Here is a 27,168-nt window from a genome sequence, read left to right as displayed (position 1 = left end):
GAGGAGATGCCAACAAGCCTTAGTAGTTGCAAGAGACAGTGCACAAAGGCTTACCTCCTCCAATGTTGGACAGCTGGCAGAGAGGACCAAGAGGACTACTCTGGACCACTACCCATGATGCAGGATCCACGCAGCTCAGGATGAGAGGAGATCCACGCAGCCGGTCATCGTTGCAGTTGGTGCCTGATGATGCAGGGGAGTGACTCCTTCACTCCAAGGGAGAGTCTTTTCCCTTCCCGTGCAGGCTGAAGACTTGCTGCCCTCAGAGGATGCACAGCCAGGGAAATGTTGCAGAAGCTGGAGGGAGCCGAAGAAACAATGTTGTAAGCAGAGGCTTCATCGTGGATGCAGACTGTCGGTTCCTGGAGGGTCCAATTCCAGTTCCAGTAGCCCTGAAAGGGGGATTGGTCACCTAGCCAAGTGACCTAGATGAACACCCATCAGGAGGGGGCTCTTACGTCACCTGCCTGACCTGGCCACTCAGATGCTCCCAGAGGTCCTTGCTAGCCACCTTGGATTCAAGATGGCAGAATCCAGGAACCCTCTGGAGGAGCTCTGTGCACCACCCCTGGGGTGGTGATGGACAGGCAAGTGGTCACTCCCCTTTCCACTGTCCAGTCTCGCGCCAGAGTAGGGACTGAAGGTCCCTGAACCAGTGTAGACTGGTTTATGCACAGAGGGCACCAAATGTGCCCTTCAAAGCATACCAGTGGCTTCGTGAGGTGACCCCTTCCAAGCCATGTAATACCTAATTCATGACATGTAATACCTCCCAAAGGAAATACTTTGTTTTGCCTTCCTGGGCTTGAGCTGTTCAAGCAGCAGGAAGGCAGAAACCTGTCTGAGGGGTGGCAGCAGCTTGGGCTTCCTGGAAAACCCCCGAAGGCTGGTAGGAGCAATGCTGGGAGTCCTCTTAGGAGCCCCAAGAATACCTGGAAACAAACTTCCAATACTGGCAACAATGTTGGGGTATGATTCAGACATGTTTTATACCAAACATGCTTAGGTTCGGAGTCACCATTATGTAGCTTGACATAGTTAGTAACCTATGTCCAGTACACAGGTAAAATGGCGTCCCGCACTCACAAAGTACAGGAAAATGGAACTGGAGTTCGTTGGGGCACCTCTGCTAGTGCAGGGGTGCCCTCACATACAGGTACTTGCACCCTGCCCTCTGGGCTAGGAGGGCCTACCATACGGGTGACTTACAGTGGCCTGGTGTAGTGACCTGTTGTGAAAAGGGTGCATGCATCCTTTCATGCAGGATGCAATGGCAGGCCTGCAGATACACTTTGCATGGGCTCCTCATGAGTGGCATAATATATGCTGCGGCCCATGGGGATCCCCTGGTACCCTAATGCCCTGGGTACCATATACTAGGGACTTACATGGGGGCACCAGTATGCCAGATGTATGGTGTAAATGGTTCAAGTAACCAAGTTTGAAGGGAGAGAGCATAATCACTGGGGTCCTGGTTAGCAGGATCCCAGTAAACACAATCAAACATACTGACAACAGGCAGAAAATGGGGGTAGTCATGCCAAGAAAGAGGGTACCAGCCCTACCCAGATGTTGACTGGAGACAGACTGTAAGGCACAGGTGGTTTTTAAGAGCAGAGAAATGCTCACCTTCTAAAAAGTGGCATTTCTAAAATAGTAATATAAAATTCAACCTCACCAATAAGCAAGATTTTCTATTACCATTCTGGCCATACTAAATATGACCTGGTTACCCCTCCTCTCAGATCAGAATCCACCACTCAAAAAGAATATGAGGGCAGTCCTAATCTAGCCTATGAAAGAAGCAGGCCTCACAGTAGTGGAAAACGAATTTAGGAGTTTTTCACTACCAGGACATATAAAACACATATGCACATGGCCTGCCTTTTACCTACATAGCACCCTGCTCTATGGGTTACCTAGGGCCTAACTTAGGAGTGATTTATATGTAGAAAAAGGGGAGTTTATGGCTTGGCAAGTACTTTTAAGTGCCAAGTCGAAGCGGCATTGAGACTGCACACGCAGGACTTGCAATGGCAGGCCTGAGACATGGTTAAGGGGCTACTTATGTGGGTGGCACAATCAGTGCTACAAGCCCACCAGTAGCATTTAATTTAGTGCACTTTACTAGGGACTTACAAGTAAATTAAATATGCCAATTGGGTTTGAGCCAATGTTACCATGTTTTTAGGGAGAGAGTACATACATTTTATCACTGGTTAGCAGAAAGTGTCCAGATTCCTAAAGCCAGCAAAAATTAGGTCAGAAAAAGAAGAGGAGGAAGGCAAAAAGGTTTGAGGTGATCTTTCAGAGAGGCCATTTCCAACAAGGCCCTTAAAACACAAACTACTCCCCCACGTGCAAAACATATTTACTTGGCAGCTGGTACAGGCGACATTGCCTGCGAGGCATTCAGGGGTGTGGAATTTATTAAAATATCTACTTGTCCAGGGAACAGGTTGCTTCTCAAATCTACTTGTCCTGTAAAAAGATCTACTTGTCCCTTTTGTGCCATGTAGTGTGGCGACAAATTATGGCAGCAATCTCATTATGTAGGAGCTCTGATAATAGCCTCTCTGATTATGCCAGGGCTACTACCTTAGTAGGGCTTGAATACTTGCAGTTTCAATCCCTACTGTAGCAATTTCCTTATTTTGCCACCTTTCTGCAGATCTGCATACTGGGGCTGGAGGAAGCAGTAAGCAATAGTTCCAGGGCTGGAATGCCTTTGAGTCTGCAAACCTACTAACCTGCATGTTTTAAAGATTTTCACCAGCTTCTCTCTAATATTTTCCCATAATAAGAAAGGTTGGACATTTACTCCTGACAATGGCAGAATTAGAACTTCTTCCAGGGTTGGGAAGAAAGTGGCTGGAGGGAAAATGAACTTGCAAATGCTCAATAGATTTTCACATGAGCAAATCTACACATCGTATTTACCCATGCTAAAATACAGTTCACAAATATTTTATAGGGGTACGACATATACCATGGGTGCACTTTTGTGACTTTCTTTAAGAATTTGGGGCCACATGTCGGTAGGTTCAGATTTGCGACCCGCAAATTGCGAGTCAGAGTGACTCACAATTTGCGAGTCGCAAATCCGAATGTAGGATGGTGTCCCTGACACCATCTGTGATTCGCAAGGGCTTCGCAAATGCCCACCTCGTGAATAATCATGAGGTGGGTCGCAATTTGCGACCCCCTTGCGAATGGCGGCCCTCACAGGGATGGTGGCCTGCTGGAGACAGCAGACCACCATGTCTGTGACTGCTTTTCAATAAAGCAGTTTTTTTTGTAATGCAGTCCGTTTTCCTTAAAGGAAAACGAGATGCATTACAAAAACGAAAAATGAAACAGAAATTCTTTTTACAGTGACATTCACAATGGGGAAGGGGTCCCATAGGGACCCCTTCCCTTTAGCGAAAGTGTTAGCACCCATTTGAAATGGGTGCAAACTGCGATTGGTTTGCGCCCGCGTTCGCGATCACAAAACAATCCTACATTGCACTGCGAGTCGCAATTAGGAAGGGAACACCCCTTCCTAATTGCGAGTCGCAAACCCGTTTTGCGATTCGGTAACCAGGTTACCGAATCGTAAAACTGGGTTTGTGCATCGCAATGTGCTTTTTGCACGCCGCAAACAGCGAAAGTCGCTGTTTGCGACATGCAAAAAGCTACCTACATGTGGGTCTTGGTCCCTAATTAGGTCTGGTGTTAACAAAGACATTTTGTTTTTATTCAACTTCTATTTCTCTCTCTTTCGGCTGGCTTTACTGTGAGCGATTGCATTCTGCTCTTCCACAAGGAGCATATTGGCACACAAAGTAGTTTTGTTCAGTGTCAGGAACTACAGTGGCAATCAGTGACGTAACGAAACTGGAAGGTGCCCCTTTGCAAAGAACATGGAGGAGCCCCCTCTGCAGACTCACTCAGGCCAGGTGCTGTGCTGAAGGGGCCCCCTGGAGGGCGGCTACGGGGCCTTTGTTATGCCACTGGTGGCAACGTGTGCTTTTAGAGTTCGAAAACCTTTTTTTTTTATTTTTTTTGCCAGGGTTTGTTACAGTGCCTGATAGCTCCCACAACAATAAAGTGTTACAAAAGCCATGTCAAAACAAGACATGCATTGATGAAACTAAAAGACTTATAAAAATATGTCAGATCAGTTGGCTTTGTCAGTGTTTATTTTCATGCTTCCCATAATCGTGTTGAAAATGGTTACACTGATTTTCCATTAGAAATATTTTGGGGAAATACTAGCATGCACCAACACATTTTACTAAATGACACTTCATTTGCATCTAATCAGAGAGCATTCTGGGAGCATTATACTTAGCCTCATAGCCTAAACTTTTCAAACATGTGTATGCACGTTTTTTTTTTTTTGTACTGGAACCAACGTCAGTAGTGAAGTGTGACCTTAAAACATTTATTTACAGCACTCACCCTAATAATGAAGGCTTTCAAATAATGAACCTTAAATACAAGTTCGAACAGCATTATCTTTTGGAAACACATTACCTCAACTGCAGAGAGTTCCACTCTCTGTAAACAGGCAGACAAAGGGTTTGTGCTGCAGAGGGTTGGGCCTACTTGTCCCAAGGACAAAGTAAACATAAAAACTTGTTGCCCTTGACCCCAAACAAGATGTCCCGGGCAGCTACAGCTCATGAGCTGGGGCTGGATGCATGCAGAGGAAGCAGCATCAAACAAATAACTCATTATTCCTGGAGGCCCAAAAAAACAAACATCTTCAAACAAACATCTTCAAAGCATAAAATAGCTTGAAAGTGCAACGTAATTTTAAGGCTATATTGGGCCTATATATTCCATGTCTAGCCACTCCTGGCCCCTTCAGCTCACTGTTACAGCAGTTTTTTCCGTTTGTTATTTTTTTCTATTTAGAGTGGATCAAATGTAAAAATGTCAAAACAACTCTGGCGATCAATGTTCTTCAGGAGAGAGAATGCACTTTTGTCTAGTGTAAGCTTAAAGCCATTATAAGGTAGCACAGAGGATTAATATGCCATGCTGCAATTAACGTGTTGTAGGAAAGTACCCTCTTTTTGTTATTTTACCCCCAATTTCTGCCTGTCAGTGTGTTTGACTGTCACTGGGATCATGCTAACCAGGTTCCCAGTGCTTATGCTCTCTCTTCTCTCAAATGTGTCACTACATACTGGTAACCCAGTATTTCATCCCAAATTGGCATACTGGTGCCCCCTTATAAGTCCCTAGTATATGGTACTTAGGTACCCAGGGCATTGAGGTTCCAGGGGATCCCGATGGGCTGCAGCATTACCTTTGTCACCCATAGGGAGCCCATGCAAAGGCTTTTACAGGACTGCCATTGCAGCCTGTGTGAAATGGTGCATGCACCATTTCACAGCCCTTTACACTGCACCAGGTCACTTATAAGTCACCGATATGTCAGGCCTTCCAACCCTGAAGGCTGGGTGCAAAGTACCTGTGTGTTAGCCCCCCCCTGCACTAGCAGAGGTGCCTCCACGTCATCCAGGATCACTTTCCTGGACTTTGTGAGTGCCGGGACGCCATTTTACACGTGCACTGGACGTAGGTAAATACGTATGTCCAGCTTCAAAATGGAAACTCCAAATATGGCCATGTAAGGTGTCTAACATCTAGGAATTGTACCTCAATACTGATTCTAGTATTGGTTTTACAGCTCCATGCACTTTAGGGGCTCCACAGTGGACCCCCAGTACTGCCATACCAGCCTTCTGAAGTTTTCCGAGTGGCCCCAGCTGCTGCCACCTCGCAGACAGGTTTCTGCCCTCCTGTTGCATGAGCAGCTCAAGCCCAGGAAGGCAGCACAAAGCATTCCCTTTGAGAGAGGGATGTTACACCCTCTCCCTTTGGAAATAGGTGTTACAGGCATGGGAGGGGTAGCCTCCCAGAGCCTCTGGAACTGCTTTGAAGGGCACAGACGGTGCCCTCCTTGCATAACCCAGTCACTGGTTCATGGACCTCCAGTCCCTGCTCTGGCACGAGTGCCCACTCCAGTGTCCATCACCACCCCAGGGGTGGTGCCCAGAGCTCCTCCAGAGTGTCCCTGGGTTTTGCCATCTTGGATTTCAAGATGATGGGGCACTCTGGAAGCATCTGAGTGGCCAGTGCCAGCAGGTGACGTCGGAGCCCTCCCCTGATAGGTGCTTATCTGTGTAGCTGACCAATCCCCCTTTCAGGGCTATAGGGTCTCTCTCCTGAGTGTTTCCTCAGATTCGGATTGCAAGACTCCAGCAGGAAGCCTCTGCATCCTTTACTTCACCTTCCACTGACGAAACTGCATCTGGACCCTCCAGGAACTCTACAAACTGCAACAAAAAAGCAAAACTGACTTCTGCAACATTGTATCTTCAGCTCCTGCCAGCAACTTCAACTGTTTCCAGGTCATGCATCCTCCGAGAACTGCCTGTCTTCAGGCTGCACCAGAAGAACAAAGGAATTGCTCTTGATGTGAATGAGTCACTTCCCTACTTCAGCAGGCACTCCCCTGCAGCGACCCCTCTCCTGATGAAGTGAGTGGATCCAGCAACACAGATGGTGGACTGAAATTGTCCCGAAGGACCTGAGGTCCAGCTGTCCAACTTTGGTGGCGGTAAGAGCTTGCTTCCCCACGCAAGACAGAAGCCCGTGCATTGCGTGATTTGCAGTTGCCAAGGCTTGTGTGTGACCTTCCACTAAGTTATTCGTGCACAGCACAGCTCCGGCCCCCAGCACTCCTTCCTTCAACGCACTGCTTCCTGACTGGTTCTCCAGTGGTGTGGGATCCCTCTGTGTCGTGCTGCATGGGCCTCCATTTGCACCTTCTTTGTCCCCGTGCTGTGGGACTACTATGCGGGCTGACTGATCTTCTGAGGGCTCTCTGAGCTGCTGAGAGCCCCCTCTGCCACCCCCACCCCCTGAGTAGAGGCCACCCGATCCCCCCTGGTTCAGGGCAGCGCCATCTTCTGCTAACCGCAAGCTTTGCGTGTGTCAAGGCTTGTTGGCGGAATCCAGCAACGCAAACCAGACTGCAATCATCCATCCACCGTGGAACTTCATCAGCACCAACCAGGAACCTGCATCCCTCTTCTTGGGTGCAGTACTTACTGTTCTTCTTCACCGGTGGTTCTTCTTTTGCACCTTCATCTGGGTTAGCAGGGGCTCCTGTTCTCCCTGGACTCTTCAGTGCTTCTTGGACTTGGTCCCCACAGGTCTTCAGGTCCAGGAATCCATTGTTGGTGTCTTGCAGTCTCTTCTGGTTCTTGCATTATTTTCTATTACGACTTCTTGTGTATTTCATGAAACCTAGTGTGATTTACTCCAGCTTTCCTGGGCTCTGGGGTGGGTTCTATTACTTACCTTTGGTGTTTTCTGACACTCAAGCGCCCCTCTACACACTACTCTTGCCTAGGTGGGAAACCGACTTTCGCATTCCACCTTTTTAGTATATGGTTTGTGTTCCCCCTAGGCCCATTGCAACCTATTGTGATTTTCAGTATTTGTATTTTTTTCTAATTGTTTTTACAGCTATTCCTGCATTCTAGTGTGTATATACTGTGTATATTACTTACCTCCTAAGGGAGTATAGTCTCTAAGGTATTTTTGGCATTGTGTCACTAAAAAATAAAGCACCTTTATGTTTTAACACTGAGTATTTTCTTTCATGTGTGTAAGTGCTGTGTGACTACAGTGGTATTGCATGAGCTTTGCATGTCTCCTAGATAAACCTTGGCTGTTCAGGTACAGCTACCCCTAGGCAGCCTGTCTTCTAGACACTGCCTACATTTCACTAATAAGAGATAAATGGACCTGGTGTAAGTACCTTTGGTACCTGCTACAAACCAGGCCAGCCTCCTACATGTGTACTAAATAGATTAGAGTGCATATAATGTAAAAATGTCAAAATAACTCAGGTGATTAATGTTCTTTCTGGAGAGAGAACAGCATTGTATTTCCGCCTCCGGGTCAAATCTCAACTATGAAGTCACTCAAGGTCTCTGCTATGTGTCCTAGTGACCCTTTGTTTTGTCCACGCTCCCTACCCCCTGCTTCTGACTCCACAGACACCTAATTTCCCACACTGGACACAGTGACACCCACCTACAGCTTGCCCGGCCATGACAGACAACAGTGCTCTCAACATACCTCAAGACCTGGAAAGAAAATGCTTTCAGATGTGCCTCGAAGCGCCAGCGCTAATAAAAAACAAATACATAAATATTTACCATGCATTATCCAAGAAAGTAATCCGATATACAGATCACGCAAATAACAGTCAAAAACAAAAATGAAAATACTCCTAATTAGGTAACAGTGTAAACAATGTGAGCAGCACTTCAATACCGTTGATCGAGTTTGCGCTCTGAGTGCTATGGCAGCCACGGAGCGCAGGCAAAAGAAAAAAGTAGTTCGCTCACGCTGAAGTATATCGGCAATCGTGCAATAATCCATGCAACAGGGTTAGTTTGCAAGGCAGTAAAAATACCCCCCAAGGCGGAACAAACGTAAAGCATTTACCAATGACATCAAGTGATTTTTGAAAGGCAAGCCCACGAACAAACGAAAGTGATGGGTGTGAGGTGGGCGTAGTTTAAAGTCCACAATACTTACAACAGGTCAAAGTGCTTGCGCGCTCAACCTAATCAAGTCAAGTCAAGTCACATGGGGACTGGAAAGACAGAGTTGCAGGATTTTAAAAAGCAAATTACCAGAGAAGTAAGCAGAACTGCACTTCATGTAAAATAAGGAAAAGGAACTGAAAGAAGAAAAAAAATATTAAACATATAGCAAATAGCAAAGAGTTTTGGGGAGTGATAAACAGGCTGGACCTGGCTAGTCTTCAGAACGCGGGGATTTCAGAGGAGACCTGCAAGCCCAACATTGGCTTGAAACAGGGGTGTGTTCTAGCCCCCAAGTCTATCCAATTTATAGCCTACCGATTTAGACAAGATATGTGACACAATTGGAAAATGTTTCCCGCCAAAATTGGCAACAGAGAAAATAGTGTGCTTGCAATACGCCAATGACATTGTCATCCTGAGTAATTGGGACTCAAAGGTCAATCAATGCACTAGTAGCATACATAGAGCAGCAAGGCTGAGAGCTTAACCTAACTAAACAAAAGTGGTCCACCATGATGACTCAAAGTACAAATCATTCACCATGTACATAAAGGGCAAACAAGTCGAGGATGTAACCTCATAAGTATCTCGGTATTCACATGGAGCATCAGTTGACTTTTGAACAACACCTAGCCTCACTACAGGTGAAAGCGCACTCACTAACATTTGCATTTAAACTGCTAAAAAAAAATACTCAGCTGCCCTTTGCACGAACACCTGCTAACAATAACGACAGCCTAGTTTATTCCCAACGTAGCATATGGCTTGTAAGTCATGCAAGGAAAGGAAGTGGCTACGCTGAACTTGCTACAAATGTAGGCCTAGAAAGCAGTCTTTTGCTTGCCAAAATCAACTTCTCCTGCTCAGGTCCAGCTCGAATTTGGCTTAAAAAAATCAAAAGCTGCAAAGAATGAATGCGTTTGCCAAGCTATGCTGGAGATTCTGTGCCTCAGCAAGTGGCTCCTGAACATTCTTTGCTGGTTGGAAATTGACGCACAGATGAGGATGAGAGGAAAATAAATCTTAGGGTGACTACTTAGGATTAGAACTAGATGAACTTGGCGTTAAAGAAGCGTGGTTAAGCAGTATTGAAAGAGCAGCCTTCTTTCGAATAATCAATTTCTCAGCAAAGTTCTTGACTCAACTGCAGGACAAGAACACATTTGCAAAGAGACATGCTTAGACAGTTGTTTATGCATACTGTAGTATGAAGCAGTAAGTGTATCTGACAACCCATTCCCTTTGGCTTCAGAATGCCTGTTCATGTTATACCGCTGTGGGCATTTTGACACAAAAGACCTTATGCCGACGTGGAAGGGCACCCTGTCACAACCAAGCTGTTGTCTATGTGAAAATAAATCAGAGACAGTTACACACATTTTACACATCTGTCCCGCAGTCATGGGCCAAAGAAGGATGCTACTTAAAACCTTTTCCTGCAACTTAATATCCGTACCTATAGGCAACAGGGGTGTGGAATTCCTGTAGCCAGATGCCCAGGACATATTGTTTGGGGTCAAAGACAACACGTTTTCATGTTTATTTTGTCTTTGGGACAAGTAGGCCCAAACCCTGCAGCACAAACCCCTTGCCAGGCAATTTATAGAAAAGGGATCTGTCTGCAGTTGAGGTCATATTTGTGTCTGTATTTTAATGCTGTTGAGACTTGTATTTATGGTTCATTGCAAAGCCTTTATTATTAGGGTGAGCGCTTTAAATAAACATTGTAAGGTCACACTGCACTACTGACTGTGGTTTCAGTAAAAAAAAAAAAAAAAGTGTACACGTTTGAAAAGCTTAACAATATGAGCCTACTTATAATGCTCCCAGAATGCTCTCTGATTAGATGTAAATGTCTTCAGAAGCATGTAAGCAAGATTGATGATTATTTGCTTTCAATATAAAATGTTAAGAAAAAACATGCATGCAGGAAAAAAACGTTTTGCTAAATTACTGTGAAATTTTAGGTACTATTTCTTTGAAGCATAATTTAGTAAAATGTGTTGATGCATGCAAGTATTTCCAAAAAGTATTAATGATGAGAAAAAAAATAAAAAAAAAATCAATGGAACCATTTTCAACAGGATTATTGGAAACATGAAAATAAACTAGCACTGGCAAAGCCAACTGATCAGACTTTGGATGTCAGTCTTTTCGTTTTGTCAATGAGTGTCTTGTTTTAACATTGCTTTTGTACCAATTATTGCTGTGGGAGCTGCCAGGCCCCCACCATTGTAACAAACATAGGCAAAAAGCTAAACAAAGTGTTTTGGTCTCAAAAAGCAACCATTGCCATAGTAGTTCTTGTCACTGAACAAAATTACTTTGTGTGCCATTATGCTCCTTGTGGAAGAGTAAAATGCTATCACTCACAGTAAAGCCAGCTGATAGAGAGGGAAATAGAATGTTAATAAAAACAAAATGTCTTGGTTAATGCCAGACCTAATTAGGGGCTCAGTTCTTAAAGAAAGTCACAGAAGTGCACCCATGGTATATGTCTTTGAATTAGTGGCTTTCATGAAACAAAGCTTTACAGAAGTAGACCAGGAAATCATAATCCTAGAAAATATTTGTGAACTGTAGTTTAGCATGACCAAATATGCATGTGTAGATTTCGTCATGCGCAAAATCTAGTGAGGACTTACAAGTTCACTTTCCCTCTGACCACTTTTTTCCCCAACCCTGGAAGAACTTCTAGTTCTGTCCTTTTCAGGAGTAAATTTCCAACCTTTCTCATTATGGGAAAAGATTAGAGAAGAGTTGGTGAACATCCTTACAACATGCAAGTTAGAAGGTTTGCAGAGACTCAAAGGCATTCCATCCCTGGAACTATTGCTTATTGCTTCCTCCAGCCCCAATATGTGGATCTGGGGAAAGGTGGCCAAATAAGGAATTTGTTATAATAGGGCTTGAAAGTGCTTGTATTCAAGCCCTACTGTAGTATTTGCCCTGGCATAATCAGAGAGGCTATCATCAGAGCTCTTACATAATAAGACTACTGCCATAATTTGTTGCTGCACTACATGACACCAAAGGGACAAGTAGATGTTTTTCTACAGGACAAGTGGATTTAAGAAGCAACCTGTCCCATGAACAAGTAGATATTTTTTTTATTCCACACCCCTGAGACAAGCAGCCATCTACTGGCTGAGTGGAGGCTCAATACCCCTTGCTTGTCAGGGAACACAATTTCTGAGCCTTGTGAAGAATCAGCTCAGTGGAACCTTCGATTAGGATTGTTACGTATGTTTAATTAAGGAAAATGAGGCTATTTCAACCTTCAATGCACAGGCACTTAATAGAATTCTTAAAATCAACAAGGGTGTGTTGGGCATCAGCGTGCAGCATTCCGAATACAATGGCCAGATATGGGACAAAAAGCAAGTTAAAGCGAAATGAGAACTCTTTTGCACAATGCATTTGCACTTTAAGAGTACGCCAGTGGCGAAGAATCAGGAAAAGGAATTCTCGTATTAGAGATTGATAGACAATGCACTTTCCATAATATCAAACGTTTTTTGCCGTATGTATTCACCTTCCCTAAACACTCGGTAAACTGGTCTAAGTTTTATTTATATGCAGTAATCAGTGTGTTTTTATAAAAGATTAACTATAAAATCAACTTACTTATCTGTGTGTTACATTGCTGAAGTACACATTCTTGTCTGCTTCAGAAACTGTCACGGCAAAATCTGATTTGTGACGTAACTGAAGTGCCCACTCCTTTCCTTGAAACACAGAGGCCATGTTACTTCCCAAACAACACCTCATACTCACGAACCTTCAGGCCAAGCCTTGACTGCTACCTTTACGAAATCCTTGAACCCTATGAAGAGTTAAATAAATGCCAGAAAGGTGTGCAGTACAGCACCAGGTGTTAATCCCAGGCGAGCTACATGCCAGTTCTAGCCAAAAGTAACTCATCAATATGTGATTAGGTGAAAAGGCTGGAGGCAGCACAAAATGGCACAGGTAGGTTTATTTTTGTGTAGAAGCAGAAGCTCCTGGAGACCTATTATGCTGAGCGCGCTGGGCATCAACTGTTTGCAACCCGTTGGAATCTCTATACATAGCAGCACGCTTGCAAGCATAACACCAACAACTGTGCACTAACAACATTCTCGAACAGCATGGAAACACTTCATTGAGAAAAAACTACTGCATATACACTAGGACAATACAACGAACATACCACACTGATAACTCCCTTGATTTGCAAGGGGGGCAGCGTTAAGTCCGACTTTAAGTCCATTTTGTGGTCTTACATCCAGCCACTTTTATTGCTGCTGGAAGATTCAGAGAGGCTGCCGGGGACTGTGCGCCTCTTAGGTGACATGATTGTGTACCAGTCCATCCCGCTTAGATGAAAAAGCACAAGTTGGAACCTGTAGGTACTGTGCAGAAAACTATTTACAATAAATAAGACCAATCACAGTTTTGAAAACTGAATGTGTTAGATTCCAGTGGAATGGATATACCAGAATGAACAAAGAGAACATGATTACAATAGGGGAGGACATAGGGTCGTAAATCAGGCTCTGCACCATTTATTTTTAAAATCGTATTGCATGCTGTGGTCTCTTTCCATTCTGAGTAGGACATCCAAACAGCCTAGAAAGGAGACAGTGAAAGGCCAAGACCTGGATTTAGAAGTTGTTTCTAATGTATGCATGTAAATTGCTTTACTTACTTGGAATTTACTTCTGCTTTCATCTGGATGAGCTCCAATTACAGGAGGAGTAAACAATTCGTGTCGGTGTGTTCGCTAAAACAGAAACAAGGTTACTTTTATAAGCAAATGCTTTGATCACTCTCCCAAGGTCTAGACTTAATAAACACAGAAAAGTAGAATTTCAACTTTCCATTAAAATACTAGGCATTAGCATTAATGTGTTACTTGAAATCATTAGAATAGCTGCACAGACAAGGGTAAAGCAGTGGACGTTTCAATGTAAAAAAATATTGCTTTGACGAAACAAAGGTTTTACATTTTTAAAACACATATTACCAAGTCCAATATATACTGTTCATGGTTTCCTCAGATACCTTCTGTTCAATATGATGTAGACCCTTAACAAATCTGTAAACATAGTGAACCAATGAGGAAAATTTGGCTAATTAGCCAAGAATGTCCACATAGTACAGAAAGAGAAATGTAATAGATAAATAGATTAGAGGAAGAATTGTAAAGAACAAGCAATTAAGAAATAATATGAGGGGCCTAGTTATTATGATTTTCGCACATAAATACTGACGATATACAGTATAATTGATTTCTCTGCACATACATATTTATTAAAATGGTAAAAACATTAATTGGGTGTTCTGATGAGCTCCTGCATACTGTCACTAAGCCGCCCATGCAGCCGGCTACGCAGACTCACAGCTCGGAGGGAGAATAATTACAAAATCAACAAAAAAAAAATAACAATCACAAGATGTCTTCACATACAGCCTATCTCTACAGTCATGCCAACAACCAATTCTGACTTTACCCTTCAGTTCGACTAGCAAATTTCCTTGCTTCGCAATCAATTTTGCTGTTTGTAAATGACTACTGATTTTGAGCAATGTCTTTAACACCACTGTTCCTCAGCATCTACATCTTACTTTATCTCTAATTTCTTCGCATTGCACTCAGCCCACACAAGGGCAAGGGTTTGCATACACCACTTTGGGGGAACACATAAACCCCTAATTTCCAAAGTGCCTTGTTAAACCTGCCGAGTTGTACCCACCAGCTTCTAGAGTTTGTAACATAAATCTAGTCTTATCCACAATGACCATATACTGTGCTGTCTGCATCGATATCTCTTGTATTTCACCATTGCCATTTCTAGATTGATACCACAGACCCACCACACTAGTGCCTAATACTATATCTTAAGGGATGCCATGAGTCAGTTTACCAAACCTACATGAAACCATAACTGCAGACTACTAAACCGTCAAGAGAACTTACTAGAGTTGATGACAGGAGGAGTGGATGTCGTCTAGACAAAATCTCTACCTATAAATAAATCCAACCTAAACTATACGGCTACAGGACACCCATCCCTGCAGGCCCAATGTTCTACGGCATCAGTCTTCACAGCCTCATATTTCCTCTCTGTAAGAAATTGGGGGCCATATGTACGAACACATTTTCCCATTAACACGGAATGGGAAAAACCCTTTGCTACATCTGGCCCCAAGTAACTGGTTGTGGGGGGTCATACACAAGCAGCAACCACAGTCCTTGTCAGTGTGAAGTCAGAATCAAACCCTAAATTAACCTGAGCTCAACTTTCTGGTTGCTTGGCACAGAGCAGTCAGGCTTAACTTAGAGGCAACGTGTAAAGCATTTATGCAGCAATTCACACAGCCATACAGTGAAACACAACACAAGTAAGAATCGCCACAAATTTACAAAACTAGAAACAAATGTAATAAATAAGTTAAGACTAAAAAACAAAAATGCAAGCAGTGCAACCGGAGATATCCAATTATAAACATTTACGTGAAAATATCACCAAAAAGCACAAAGCACCAACTGTGGTCATCTGGTCTCAATGGACTGGGACAAAGTCACAAGTTGAAGCCGACTATGATGGAGCATGGGCCGGCTACAGGGACCCAGGAAGGGTGCTAAACAAATGTACCTTAAATCTTGGTTGTGGAGCATTCTGAGGGGATGGGGTTACCACGGCCTTTTTAAGGGTCAGGGAGGGGCGATGAGGGGTCCTGGTGTGGAGATGTGCTGTGTAGCCCTAGGGCCCTTGTGGCCCCTGCTGGCTCCCTACAAGCTGCAGGAGTCAGCATTTCTCCTGCACAGAGGAAGCAGCTATTTATGCTGCTCCCTTCAGGCCTGAGCAATATGTGTTCTGTTTCACTGCCAGCATCAGTGCGGGCAGGGAAACAGAAGACGTCTGCTCCCAACCAGCAGGAAGCATTTTTAAATCTCCTGCCTGCTAGGAGTAGACTTTGGGCTTGATTTAGATCCAGGCGGAGGGGTTACTCCGTCACAATTGTGATGGATATGCCACCTGACAAAATCTAAATACCACTTTTTTCTGTGGTAGTTAGATTTCAGCGGACAGGATCTTAGTCACCATGTCGACTGAGTAACTCCTCCGTTGAGATCTAAAACAGGCCCTAGTGTTTACTCCTGTTTGACGGGAGATTTAAAAATGCTTCCACCAGATAGGAGAAAACACATGTTTCTGAAACTACTGTGTCCCTGGGGTGGGCTCCCCAAGACAAACTATGTAAGGTGGCCCCAGGGGATGGAGTCCCCTAGGGCTATTTAAGGCTCCCAGGGGTGGGCTGAGTGCCCTCTCTCCCTTTTCATTAAAGTATTTGCCCTAGAGGATGGGGCCCCCAGGGACTTTTTAAGGCTCGGAAAGAGGGACTGCTCAGCCCCCTCCCGATAATAACCATATTGTTGCCCAGAAGAATGGGGTCCCCCCGGGCCCAAACTGGGCTCAGGGAGGGGACCCTGGACCCTACTCACTCCCCCTCCATATTGTATATAAAAATGGCAGCAATCAGTTTGTTTAGTTTTTTTCCGTGATCCAGCAGGACTCCTTCGGGGTCTCAGAAAAAAATTGCGTTTTTTTTTTGTATTTTGGTCCCACAAGGGCAGGGGGGTGAGTCCCACTGGGCTCCCCACCCCCCCTACACCCACTAGGCCTAGGGGGGCAACGTATCCTTACCGTGCTTACTTATGTTATCTTTCTTTTTTTTACTACTTCAGGACATGGGACTAAGTCCCAGAGACCTGTAATAGCTACCAGCAACATTTTTCTCATGTTGCTGACAGCTAATCAGACCACTTGCTCCTGCGGGAGGGTGTCTCCCATGGGAATGAAGCGCCCCCAGAGTGAAAAAAGCGAGAGTCCCCTTACCCCAACTGTCCAGATATACAAATAATTTTGGAGTTTAATATCTTCAAAACTAATGTAGACATTTACACCAAATCATAAAAAGCACAATCTGCAAACCATGATCTAGCATCTTGCCAAAGTTGGTGTAATTCTATTCAGCAGCTTTTGTGGTACCATTGCCAAAAGAAGTCTATGGAACATGCATTGGAATTTTGTATTTTGGGACCCCTCTTTTTTCTCGGGCCCCGCTTGACAGATCTTTCCATGCACAAACTCAGTAAAACGAAGCACTTTGCTGGAAAGTTTTGTGGAGATTACTCAAACAGCTCCAAAGTTATTAGCAAATCAAAAAATGTATTTTCTATGGAATTGCGGCCTAACTATAACTACCCAGTGGCGATCACCGCTGGGTAATATATACACTGAAAAAATAAAGGATAGTCACACTGATTTCATGATGCCTTCAGTGATGTCATCAATTATGTCATTTGAGGTGGTATCAGTGATGTCATTAATGAGGTCATTAAAGATGTAAAATGTGAGGTTGTAACCAGTGCATGGTAGATGTGCAAATTATAGCCAGCTCAGATAACTATAATGAATTTCAGTGTAATGTTTTAATTTAAAATATTATGTTTTAGTTGGCATTTTCACCTAACTATAATGTCACTTTAAACTTTTGCTTTTACCAGTGAATTTCTGAGATCTTTTAACGTAAAGTAAAATCTTATTACCATACCTAACTACAACATCACTTCAACCTTTGTTTTTCCACCATACCCAACTATAACATCACCGGGCTGTGGCAGACAAAACCTACACCCCAACAATATAAAAAGGTATTTTTTTAAATAGTGCAGGTCTAATGACTTTCTCAAGGGGTCATGCATCAATATATAAAAGGCAGTCCTACTGCCTTTTTCAAGAGGTGACCACATCAATACACAAGGAAAGTCTATTGGCTTTGTCAAGGGGTCACCACATTAATGTATGAAGATAAACCTATTTTCTTTGTCACGGTGTGATCACATCATCATCATCATCATGTATGACAAGTCTATTGGCTTTGTAAAGGGGTCACCACATCAATATATGAAGACCAGCCTATAGGCAACAATAAACACCGGAAAAGTCTCTCTTTTACACTCCTCAGGCAATACCATGTAACCATAAGATCGACCACAAGTGAGTCCCTGCAATTCTCTGCTGAACAGCAAAAGCTCCAGGGAATGAAATGAAACACCATAAACGTTTCCATGGGTCATGTTGTATACACCCAAGGAAAAATAGGATTAGTTTTAATAAATGAGTTCTGTGGTGCCCTTTGCTCGGATTAGAGCACCACAAGGCAGGAATAAATATGCAAATTAAAACATGAAGGGCATTAAGTGGCACTTCTGGCAGGGAGCATTAACTAATACATGAACAGTTGTATTTATTTATTTTATTTTGGGTTCTCCAGTCCCACCCAGGATACCCGCCGCCTAATTTTTCATTTGGGGATGCAGGGAAGCCCCAAGGCCACAGTGGCCCCATTGGCTACCCACAGGTAGTCCCTGTCCTGGCTGCGTGGGAGGCAGCCACATCCACTTTGTGCTTCCCCCAGGCAGGAGGAGTGTTTTGTCTTTGCTCCTGCCGGCAGAAGCAAAACACTGTTCCCCTGCCTGTGTTTAGGATAGGCAGGGCACCCTGTGGCCAGCACAACTACCAAGCTCCAAACACAGGCAGGCATGAGCAGGCAATCTGCCGGCCCATTACATTTTCTGTGTCCCAAGGGATGGGGTCCCCAGGACACCACTATGTAATCAGCCCTGGGAAATGGGGTTCCCAGAGCCATAAGTTGACATGGGGAGGCATGCTCAGGCACATCAACCCCACTAAAAAAATAAAAAAATGTGCACCGAGCCCTGGCCCAACCCGGGAATAAGATAAACAAAATGTGGCGTCCCACTAGACTGTGCAACAATTTTCTTTTTTTTTTAAATGAAGTTTGGCACCTGCCCCTTTTTATCCTTTCTCACTCACAAAAAGCATGATTTCTGGGCGAAGATTTAATTGTTGTTTGCACTTCACGAAACCCACATGATCACCCCGAAACTTACAAAGAAGGAACTGAGGTGGATGAACTTTTTTTGAAAAGTTGTTAGAATTTACCAAACAGCACCTAAGTCATTATCAAACTCAAAAAACATGCATTCATTTATTCTTTACCAGAATGCAAAGGTCAAATTAGAATTTATAACCACAGAATCCAAAAAGCAACATAAAAACACTTTTTACTGCCTCACAGATACTGTGAGAAATAATTAATTAAAAAATGGAAACAACCCTCCTAGCAGTGACATCTTTTGACCGTGATTATACCTTGGCGCACAAATAACCCCCTTGCATCCTGTTTTGGTTAAATATAATTGTTAAAACAAATACACATGAGCTAGGCCGTGGCATAAACCATATATGTAGCCTCTTTTGAGTCATGGCCCCTCCTATAGGGCAGAGAGAGAGAGAGAGAGACAGAGAGTGTGTGGTGTGTGTGTGGTGTGTGTGGGGTGTGTGTGGGGTGTGTGTGGGGGTGTGTGTGGGGGTGTGTGTGGTGTGTGTGTGTGGTGTGTGTGTGTGGTGTGTGTGTGTGGTGGTGTGTGTGGTGGTGTGTGTGGTGGTGTGTGGTGGTGTGTGTGTGGTGTGTGGTGTGTGGTGTGTGTGTGTGTGTGTGTGTATGTGTGTGTGTGTGCTGCCAGCCATCTTGGGACTCTGCTTCAGCGTAGAGTGGGGTTGGGTGGTTAGGAGGTTGGGTGCAGGGCCTGGTCGCAGGCCATGCCCTGTTGCCCACTGCCAACAGCGGTGGTTGGATTAATGGATAGTACTGAAAATTACTTTACTTTAAAAAAAAAAAAACATAGAAAGTAACTGGAAAAAAATCAGGTTACAGGGATGATATAGTTAGGAGAAATTCGCTTTGAAAAACCAAAGGTTACAGAAACGTTATATTTACGCTCACATTTTCAACGTACAAAACCATAGAAACTCACCTGTTATAATTAGAGTTATCTAAAGTAACTGTAACTCGAGCCCTAAGATAGCTATAACTCGCAACCTCGCCATGCACTACTAATTATCTCACCAATGAATGCACTCATATCTTTGGTAACATCATTGATAATATCATTATAATATTTGCAGTAAAATCTTTGACGGACAAAACGTGCATGGTGGGGATGAGAGTTATAGTTACGTGAGTTAACTCTAAATTTCTATGGTCTTGAATGTTTAAAATGTGAGCCCAACTATAACATCCCTGTAACCTTTGTTTTTTTAAGTGTATATACTCTAAGTACATGTATGTGTAGAAATACTTGTATTTATAATTAATTGTAGATCAGTCAATTGAGTTTTGTTTTTTTAAATTTTACCAGAAGACCTTTTATAAGAGTACGCATTCTAAAATAAATACTATTAAAATATCTTAAAAATGAACATCAATACAATGGAATTCCTCTCTCATCGCCTAGACTGTGCCAGTGGTAAATAACTTGGGGCATCCCTCAATGCCCCAAGACAACCCAGATGCAGAGGTAAGTCTATTTTAAACTAGGTCCTCAATTTCAAATACCATTCAGTTTCTACAACAGCTTCCTGTAGCTAAACGCACACTTTCAGAGCAATATGCAGAGCGCATCATGCCAATCACAGCTCACAACCTGTCTTTTAAGGGTTAGAGCATTTGATCTAGGCTGGCACTATTTGACAAAGCAGCCTCCTTCAATAAATCTTACACTAGAACAATTCCTCCTGTGGTGAATCCATTTTAGTTCCCCACAGGGCACATGGGATAGCTTAGCCATTGGCTTGCATGGCTGTTGCCCTTGTTACCTAGTAACCTTTTACCCACTTAGCATGCTCTGTTTTATCCTATTTATTTCATTATTTCTTTTAGCACTTCAACAGTTGCTTACATTTTATAAGCAATGTTTGCTTTTTACTTTTTGTTATCAGTGCCATTCTGAGAAGATGTCATTATCAGTGATGTGCGTAGGTATTGTCATCATGTCCCTTTTACTCTTACGTTTGACATAATCATTGCGCACATTTGTTAGGGATTGTTTATATAACTGCTGTGACAAGTCTGCTACATTATAGGTTATTTATTTAGGTATATACCTGTGTCAGGGATCCTACATGAGCCGCATAAATACATCTCACAAGGACAAGGTCATTAGAGGGGTTCCTTCCAGATGCCATCTATGCTTCATGTCACCTTGCTGCAGAACTCAGCCTTTGTGCCTTCACGGAGTCTGACTTAGAGACCTCCTTCCAAGGTAACAAAGGCTGGGGGTTGCTTCTCATGGACATGGTACTGGCAGAATGGGGTTTATCACATCTAGCTTTCGTTAGGATACCGATTAGGATTTCTTAGTTAGGAATTCCATATCTTATGTTTATTACAATATGGTAGGAGGTTTCATATCCACAACTCATCTTCACAATTTTGTTTTTACTATTGCTCATTATCCTAATGATTGCAATTCATGCATTTTACAGTAGATTGCAGTCTTTTGAACAAATATACTGAAAACTTTCCTGCATCACCTATATTGCCTATGTGTGTATTATACTTATTGCTAATAAGAGAAAAGGGTAACTTCTGTTCCACCACAACTCCCCAGAGAATTTGCATCTAGAGTCCATGCGTAAGGTTGCCAGAAATCACTTTTACTGTCTGACTTTTGGTGAGGTACTGCTTGTGATCCCGGAGGGTTGGACCGACAGTTGCGACTTGTTGTAGGAGTGGCTCATCTGCCTACAAACAGAAATGCTGTCACCCCTAAACCAGCAGTCTCGCTAAGAAGCGAGAGTCCAACTACGACACTCCTCATTTCAAATGGCAAAGATGAAAGTGACTACCAATAAAAGGATCTTCAACCAACTTACATTCCAGACTACATGCAAGCCTTGACTCTGTCTACGTTCACAAATATTGTGTTCTAAAGTCCTAAAAAAAGGTATATTTCAGCATCTACAAATGCTTTTATTCTCATTAATCTACACATTAGACTTTTGTAAGTAGTGCTTCATACCACGCTTAGGCAACATCTCCAAACCTCAATCAACACCTTCAAAATAGGTCCAACTACAGTCAGCTCACTATTCAAACACACTATCCACACATACCAAGGCAAATAAGGGTGCTTTGAAACCTCATCAGGGGCATGAAGCTTTGTAAAAATTCTAGAATAAAATACATATGAGCAATCATCCCATGGGCTTGTGATACTATTACGCTGAATGGATAAACAGTTTTGCAAAGGATTATTTGAACTGCCATCTCATATTCATACTCGTGGACAGTGTATGGAAGCACAGACTGTTGTGAAGAACAACAGTTTTTAATGCTCTTTAAACAGTAACTTTCCAAAATCACTAAGATCTGCAGTGCGTGGATGGCCTTGAGTTTTAGTGCTACAAACATCCAATAACACTTTCATACTGGGGATGGACCATGCAACACGTGCCAGAAGATATCCATCACTAGCTGAACAACTGCTTGACTGCTAAACATATCAAATGTGAGTAAAATTAATTTATTGAACTCCATCTACCACTGCTTTGGGAAGACCTTTACCCTTTATCCTGTGTGTGAACCTAACATGTGAAATTATTAACCCTATAGGTGTGGGTCACGACCAGTGGCTGACGCCAGGGAGGGGTTTTAAAAATCCTCCAGTGCAACATACCAGAGGTTTTTTTTTTTATCCTGGGAGATGCAGAAGAACTTCTGCGTCTCCCACCGCCACCTCCCGCCCATCTGTGACGTCAGCACACAGTGAGGAGCGCTAATGACACATTTTTTCTTCCCCACTGGAGCAGCAGAGGAGCAGGTAAGTGTCCTCTCCCCACTCCGGTGGGGAACAAAAGGCCAAAACGGCCTCCCCAGCCATGGAGGCAACGATGGAAAGGGGAAGAGTCTCCGCTTTCCATCGATGCCTTCCTCGCACTGTCTCCTGGCCATGGATCGCAGCGCGGCTGCAATCCCTGGCCAGGAAATGGCCCTAGGCACCGAAGATCTTTTTTGGGGGGGCATAATTGTTTTTTAAAATTCACGATCGCACCCCCTAGGGACTAACATTACTGTGTTAAAAAAAAAAAATCAAAATGGCGGGGTCGGCCCCTTTCTATATGAGTCGACCCCTAGGGGCACAATTTATTATATATATTTTTTTTTTTTTAAGTTTCCCCTGGGGGCTGATCGGGGTTTGCCTTGGGGTCAGGATCAGCCCCAGTGAAAGAACACATGTATAAAAAAATAAGTGTCTCTCTTAGATTGGGTCTTAGTGAGTTTTGGAGTCATCCAGAAAGTATAAGGAAGGATCAGAAGAATCATCTGAAAACTGTTTACTGGATACATGTCAGGGAAAACTATCTGCTGTGCTCAACACACGGCAGATTGACGTCACAATTCTTTGATTTTAAATGGCATCCATATTTGGAACCATTTATGGATACAATTCTTGATCCATTAAGTAAGAGTCTATATATTCAGTTCAGATATGGTTGTCTGCCTCTTAAGTCCTATGGCAGTACGCGGAGTGCGATCCCAAGTCCTGACACTTGCCCGAGTTGCAATCAAATTTCAGAATCTATTGTACATTTCATGTTTATATGCCCTGCTTATTTGACTGCGCGTCGGAAGTGGTTACGATCTGTGTGCAGTAATATGGGGATAAGACACTGTATTGTTGCCTTAAGGATCATGATGAGGGAAACTTCTCTCCCTCTATCTTGTGCGGTTAGCAAGTATATTGTAGCTGCTTGGCATATACGTACAAAACGTTTGGGGAAACAATGATGATGAGGACCAAATGTTTAAAAAAAAAAATTTGTGTTTTAGCTGCCAAATTTTAAATACACACCTAGACTGAAATAAAACCCCATGTTTAATTTAAATGTTAGGTATTAGGGGGTTAGGTGTCTTTTTTAAAGGAAATAATTTTATGTGTTTTAAGGCTGACATATATGTTTTTATCTCTTTCTTATCTTTTTTAACCTAATTCCTATCTGCTCTTTCATTTAAACGTTGGTTGTTTTGCTTTTATGGTTGAAAGTAACCGAATAAAGCTATGTGTTGATGAAGTGTCTCTCTTTCTCATATATATATATATATATATATATATATATATATATCACTTTTTTACATGTGTTGTTTTCCGGGAGCCACGATCGGCCCCCAGGGAACCCACACATATATAAAAGTGATATATATATATATATATATATATATAGATATAGATAAATAACCCGGCTCCACTTTTATGGTCGCTTTCGAAAAAGGAAAAGAAAAGGAGTTTACCTTTGAGCCATGTATGTGGAGTTAAAAACTGATGCCGTGCTGTGGATCCAGCTTGTTGGAAGTTGAGAGAGACGCCAGACACGGGATTGCTTCTGCATTGGATGTGGATCCAGCACGATGCATTATGGGATGGGAGGTGTGGAGACACTATGAACAACAATGGTACACCGGCGTAGAGGTCTCTGCGAGTGTCCAATTACAGTGAGAACAGTAAAAAATAATGTTGGAGATCCAAATAATATTGTTACGTGACAGCAATTGGAAAATATATCAAGGATGAAATAGTATTCTCCGAAGACGTGCAACGTGAGTTTCTCTCTCTGCTCCGATTACGGTAAGCGGCAACATAAGAAACTGTTATGAGAGACTGTTATGTAGGGAACAGATATGATCGTTGTGCCTTCACGTTGCTCTCTCATCTTTTGATCGTGCTTCTCTCTACCTATCTGGGACAGTAACTACATAACTATATTTTTCAGGGAGAATGTTGATTAAAAAACACAACCCACTCCATGCTCCATGTGTTTAACAAAGAGTGAACTCACAGTGTAAATAAATAAATGGAAATGTCCGGAAGGACTCTCAAAGACATTGAAAGTGTACCTCAATTTCTCTCAACAATGTGGTTTCACAATTTGTAACAGACTGAGTGATGATAAATTGAGAGAACCAATTCAAGAACCAAAGTGGATATGAAATTATATGTTATATCTAGGTGCTGGGTGCACCCAGTTTTGAATTACTAATTTACTATATAGAGCTACTAATGGATTGCTAATCATGGCTGAAAGAATCTTTAGATGGGAACAAATCATGAAAACTTCAGTGGGAGGACCGAAACTGGATTTTTCTGGAAAAATGCGCCTGTATCATATGGAACTATGGAGGCGTGGAAGATAGCACAAAACAGGGTACAAGGAGATCCCGGAGGAAGACAAAGGGGCAAAAGATGAGGAGATGGATGAAAGGGGATAACGTAGCAGTACAAGAAAATCTGGTGATCAATCTCTCCTCCAAAACTTGACAATAAACATTTGAGGCTATTGAATAAGGGATTGAGTTTCTGTCCGATCACACCTATGGATCTAGCAACTGCTTGAAATAATTTATATACGTTTTCTAGAAAATGTAAATTGAAAATATTCTATGCATCAAAAACTCAGAGACAAGAAAAGACCAAATCCCAATGGATCTCTCCTTTGAATACATCTGACCTGGGACCAGGGAGAACCCGGTCGGCTTTAGAACAAGAATCAGAGAAAAATTTGGAGGAACTGAACTACAAAGATTTATCTGACTATGAACTGTGTCACACTTTAGGATTACCAACGGATGCAACCACTTCTAATCAATGCAAACGTAAATCACAATTTTGCCCTCAACTCCCAGCTGGTAATAAGATAGACATTTTCTAAGAGATAATGACAGATGGATTAACAAAGATGGCTTTGGGATCATCAACACTTTTTATTTTTATTAAACGTGGATATGTAAATATGACACAAGAAGATTGGATAGCATTTAAGAGAAGACAATACAATTGTTATCAAACCATTCGATAAAGGAGGGAATATTGTGGTGATGGACTGAATGGACTACATTAAAGAAGCTAACAGACAATTGGAAGACAGTGAAAATCACAGTAAATTGGAAAATAATCCATGGAGACACACATTGCAGATTACCATCAGAAACTAAAAAACATGGTTAGGGGATAATTGGAGGAGGAAGAATATAGATACCTCAAAACTGAACATCTAATTATCCCTACAATATATTTTTTGCCAAAAGTACATGAAAATAAATCCAACCCACCTGGACGTCAAATTGTGAGCTCAATTGGATCATTACTTGAGAACACCTCTAGATTTATTGATATCTTTCTGTTTCCATATGTCTTGAGTCTTCCATCATATTTAGGAGACTCCATGGATGTTTTAAATAGGATTAATAACATACCATGGAAAGATAACTATATAATGGCAACAATTGATGTAGTCTCCCTCTTTACCTCAATAAGGCATGAAGATGGTTTGGATGCTTGTCGATATTTCCTAAACTTCAGTCTCTCAGAAAATACAGAGATGCTATTGGAAATGTTGCAATACTGTTTCACCCACAAAGTTTTCATATTTGATGGAAAATATTATTTACAAAAACAAGGAACTGCCATAGGGACTTCCCTTGCACCAACATATGCAAATCTCACAGTGGGATTGTGGGAACCAGAAACAGTGTGGCAAGATAAAAATCAATAAATGGGTAAGGAAGGCTGTGCTTTCACAGGGATATTGCACAGGTAGAAGGCAGATAGTAAAGGTTGTACAGATGCACATCATCTACAACTATGGATTCAAACCCATTGGTGCCATCCAGTCTCTGAAGGACAATGACATGTATGGGTCAGAGTTTCACCTGCTTTTCGTGTTCATCCTCCATCAGAACTTTGTAGATGTTCGATTTGCTGTATGATAAGTGCATTACAATCACAGCACTGCACATAATGTTGGCTGGAACATATGCTGCGTTCTCACGGACTACCCTGTGTGCCAAACACTACCCTTTTTCATAGTCTATAATCTTCTCTTGAGGGAACATCGTGAGAATTCCCCAGCATGTCTGCCTTAGGTTACAAGAAAGATATGCTCGCTCATTTCGAGGAATAGGCCTCGCACGCCATACTCGGAAACCCCCAAATTGCATTTACAAATTGGAAGGAGTTGATTTAGCACAGTGAGTGCGCTAAAGGAGCATGAAAAACATGTATTCCTGAGCCTCAGGTGGCTGTCATGGGAGTCATTAGTCCTTATGCATGCCTTCGGTAATGTTAAGGAAGGAGGCGGTTACTTCACAGGTGGTAAAATGTAGTCAAACCTATTCTGTCATGTGGAATATGAATGTGATGGGCCCTTGTCTGACAGCGGTAAGTTAAAGTGAGTGCAGTGATTGGCTGGATTGGGCCTGTGGCCGGCGGTATGAAAGGGTTGTTTGTTGTGCCTGAATGGTGTGTGAATGGACCTTAAAGAGGTTGGTGCCTTGACATGCCTTTATGGCTCACCTTCAGAAGGCTTGGCTTTAATATTCAGAAACTTTGCTAAGTATTCATGCTTTGAAACCATAATTTCTGGAGGTGCTAAAGCCAACTGGTGTGAGTGGTGAATGAAATTTAACTTACTAGGACCAGGAGAGTCCAAGGATGCAGGACTTGTGTGGCTCTCACCAGTTTTCCTTCACCCAGAATCCCCTGGAAATCACAAACTTTGTGTAAAAAACATGTTTGCCTTGCATTTCAGTGAGGGGAAGTCCTGGAATCTGCAGGCAGCCACAAATC

At 42.7% G+C, this 27,168-nt stretch overlaps 1 protein-coding gene across 1 annotated transcript in view; it reads right to left on the bottom strand.

The window, feature by feature from the left end:
- The window catches only part of POLE2 (DNA polymerase epsilon 2, accessory subunit), a 314,242-nt gene that overhangs the window by 220,822 nt on the left and 66,252 nt on the right, over positions 1-27,168 (bottom strand). The window contains exon 6 of the mRNA XM_069208700.1: positions 13,318-13,392. Coding sequence (XP_069064801.1) covers positions 13,318-13,392 — 75 coding nt within the window. The remainder of the gene's footprint in view (positions 1-13,317; positions 13,393-27,168) is intronic.

This window comes from Pleurodeles waltl, chromosome 9, assembly GCF_031143425.1.
Source record: "Pleurodeles waltl isolate 20211129_DDA chromosome 9, aPleWal1.hap1.20221129, whole genome shotgun sequence".
In the NCBI taxonomy this organism is placed as follows: Eukaryota; Metazoa; Chordata; class Amphibia; order Caudata; family Salamandridae; genus Pleurodeles; species Pleurodeles waltl.
The sequence above is the reverse complement of the archived record's forward strand: the minus strand, read 5'-3'. Positions and strand labels throughout refer to the sequence as shown.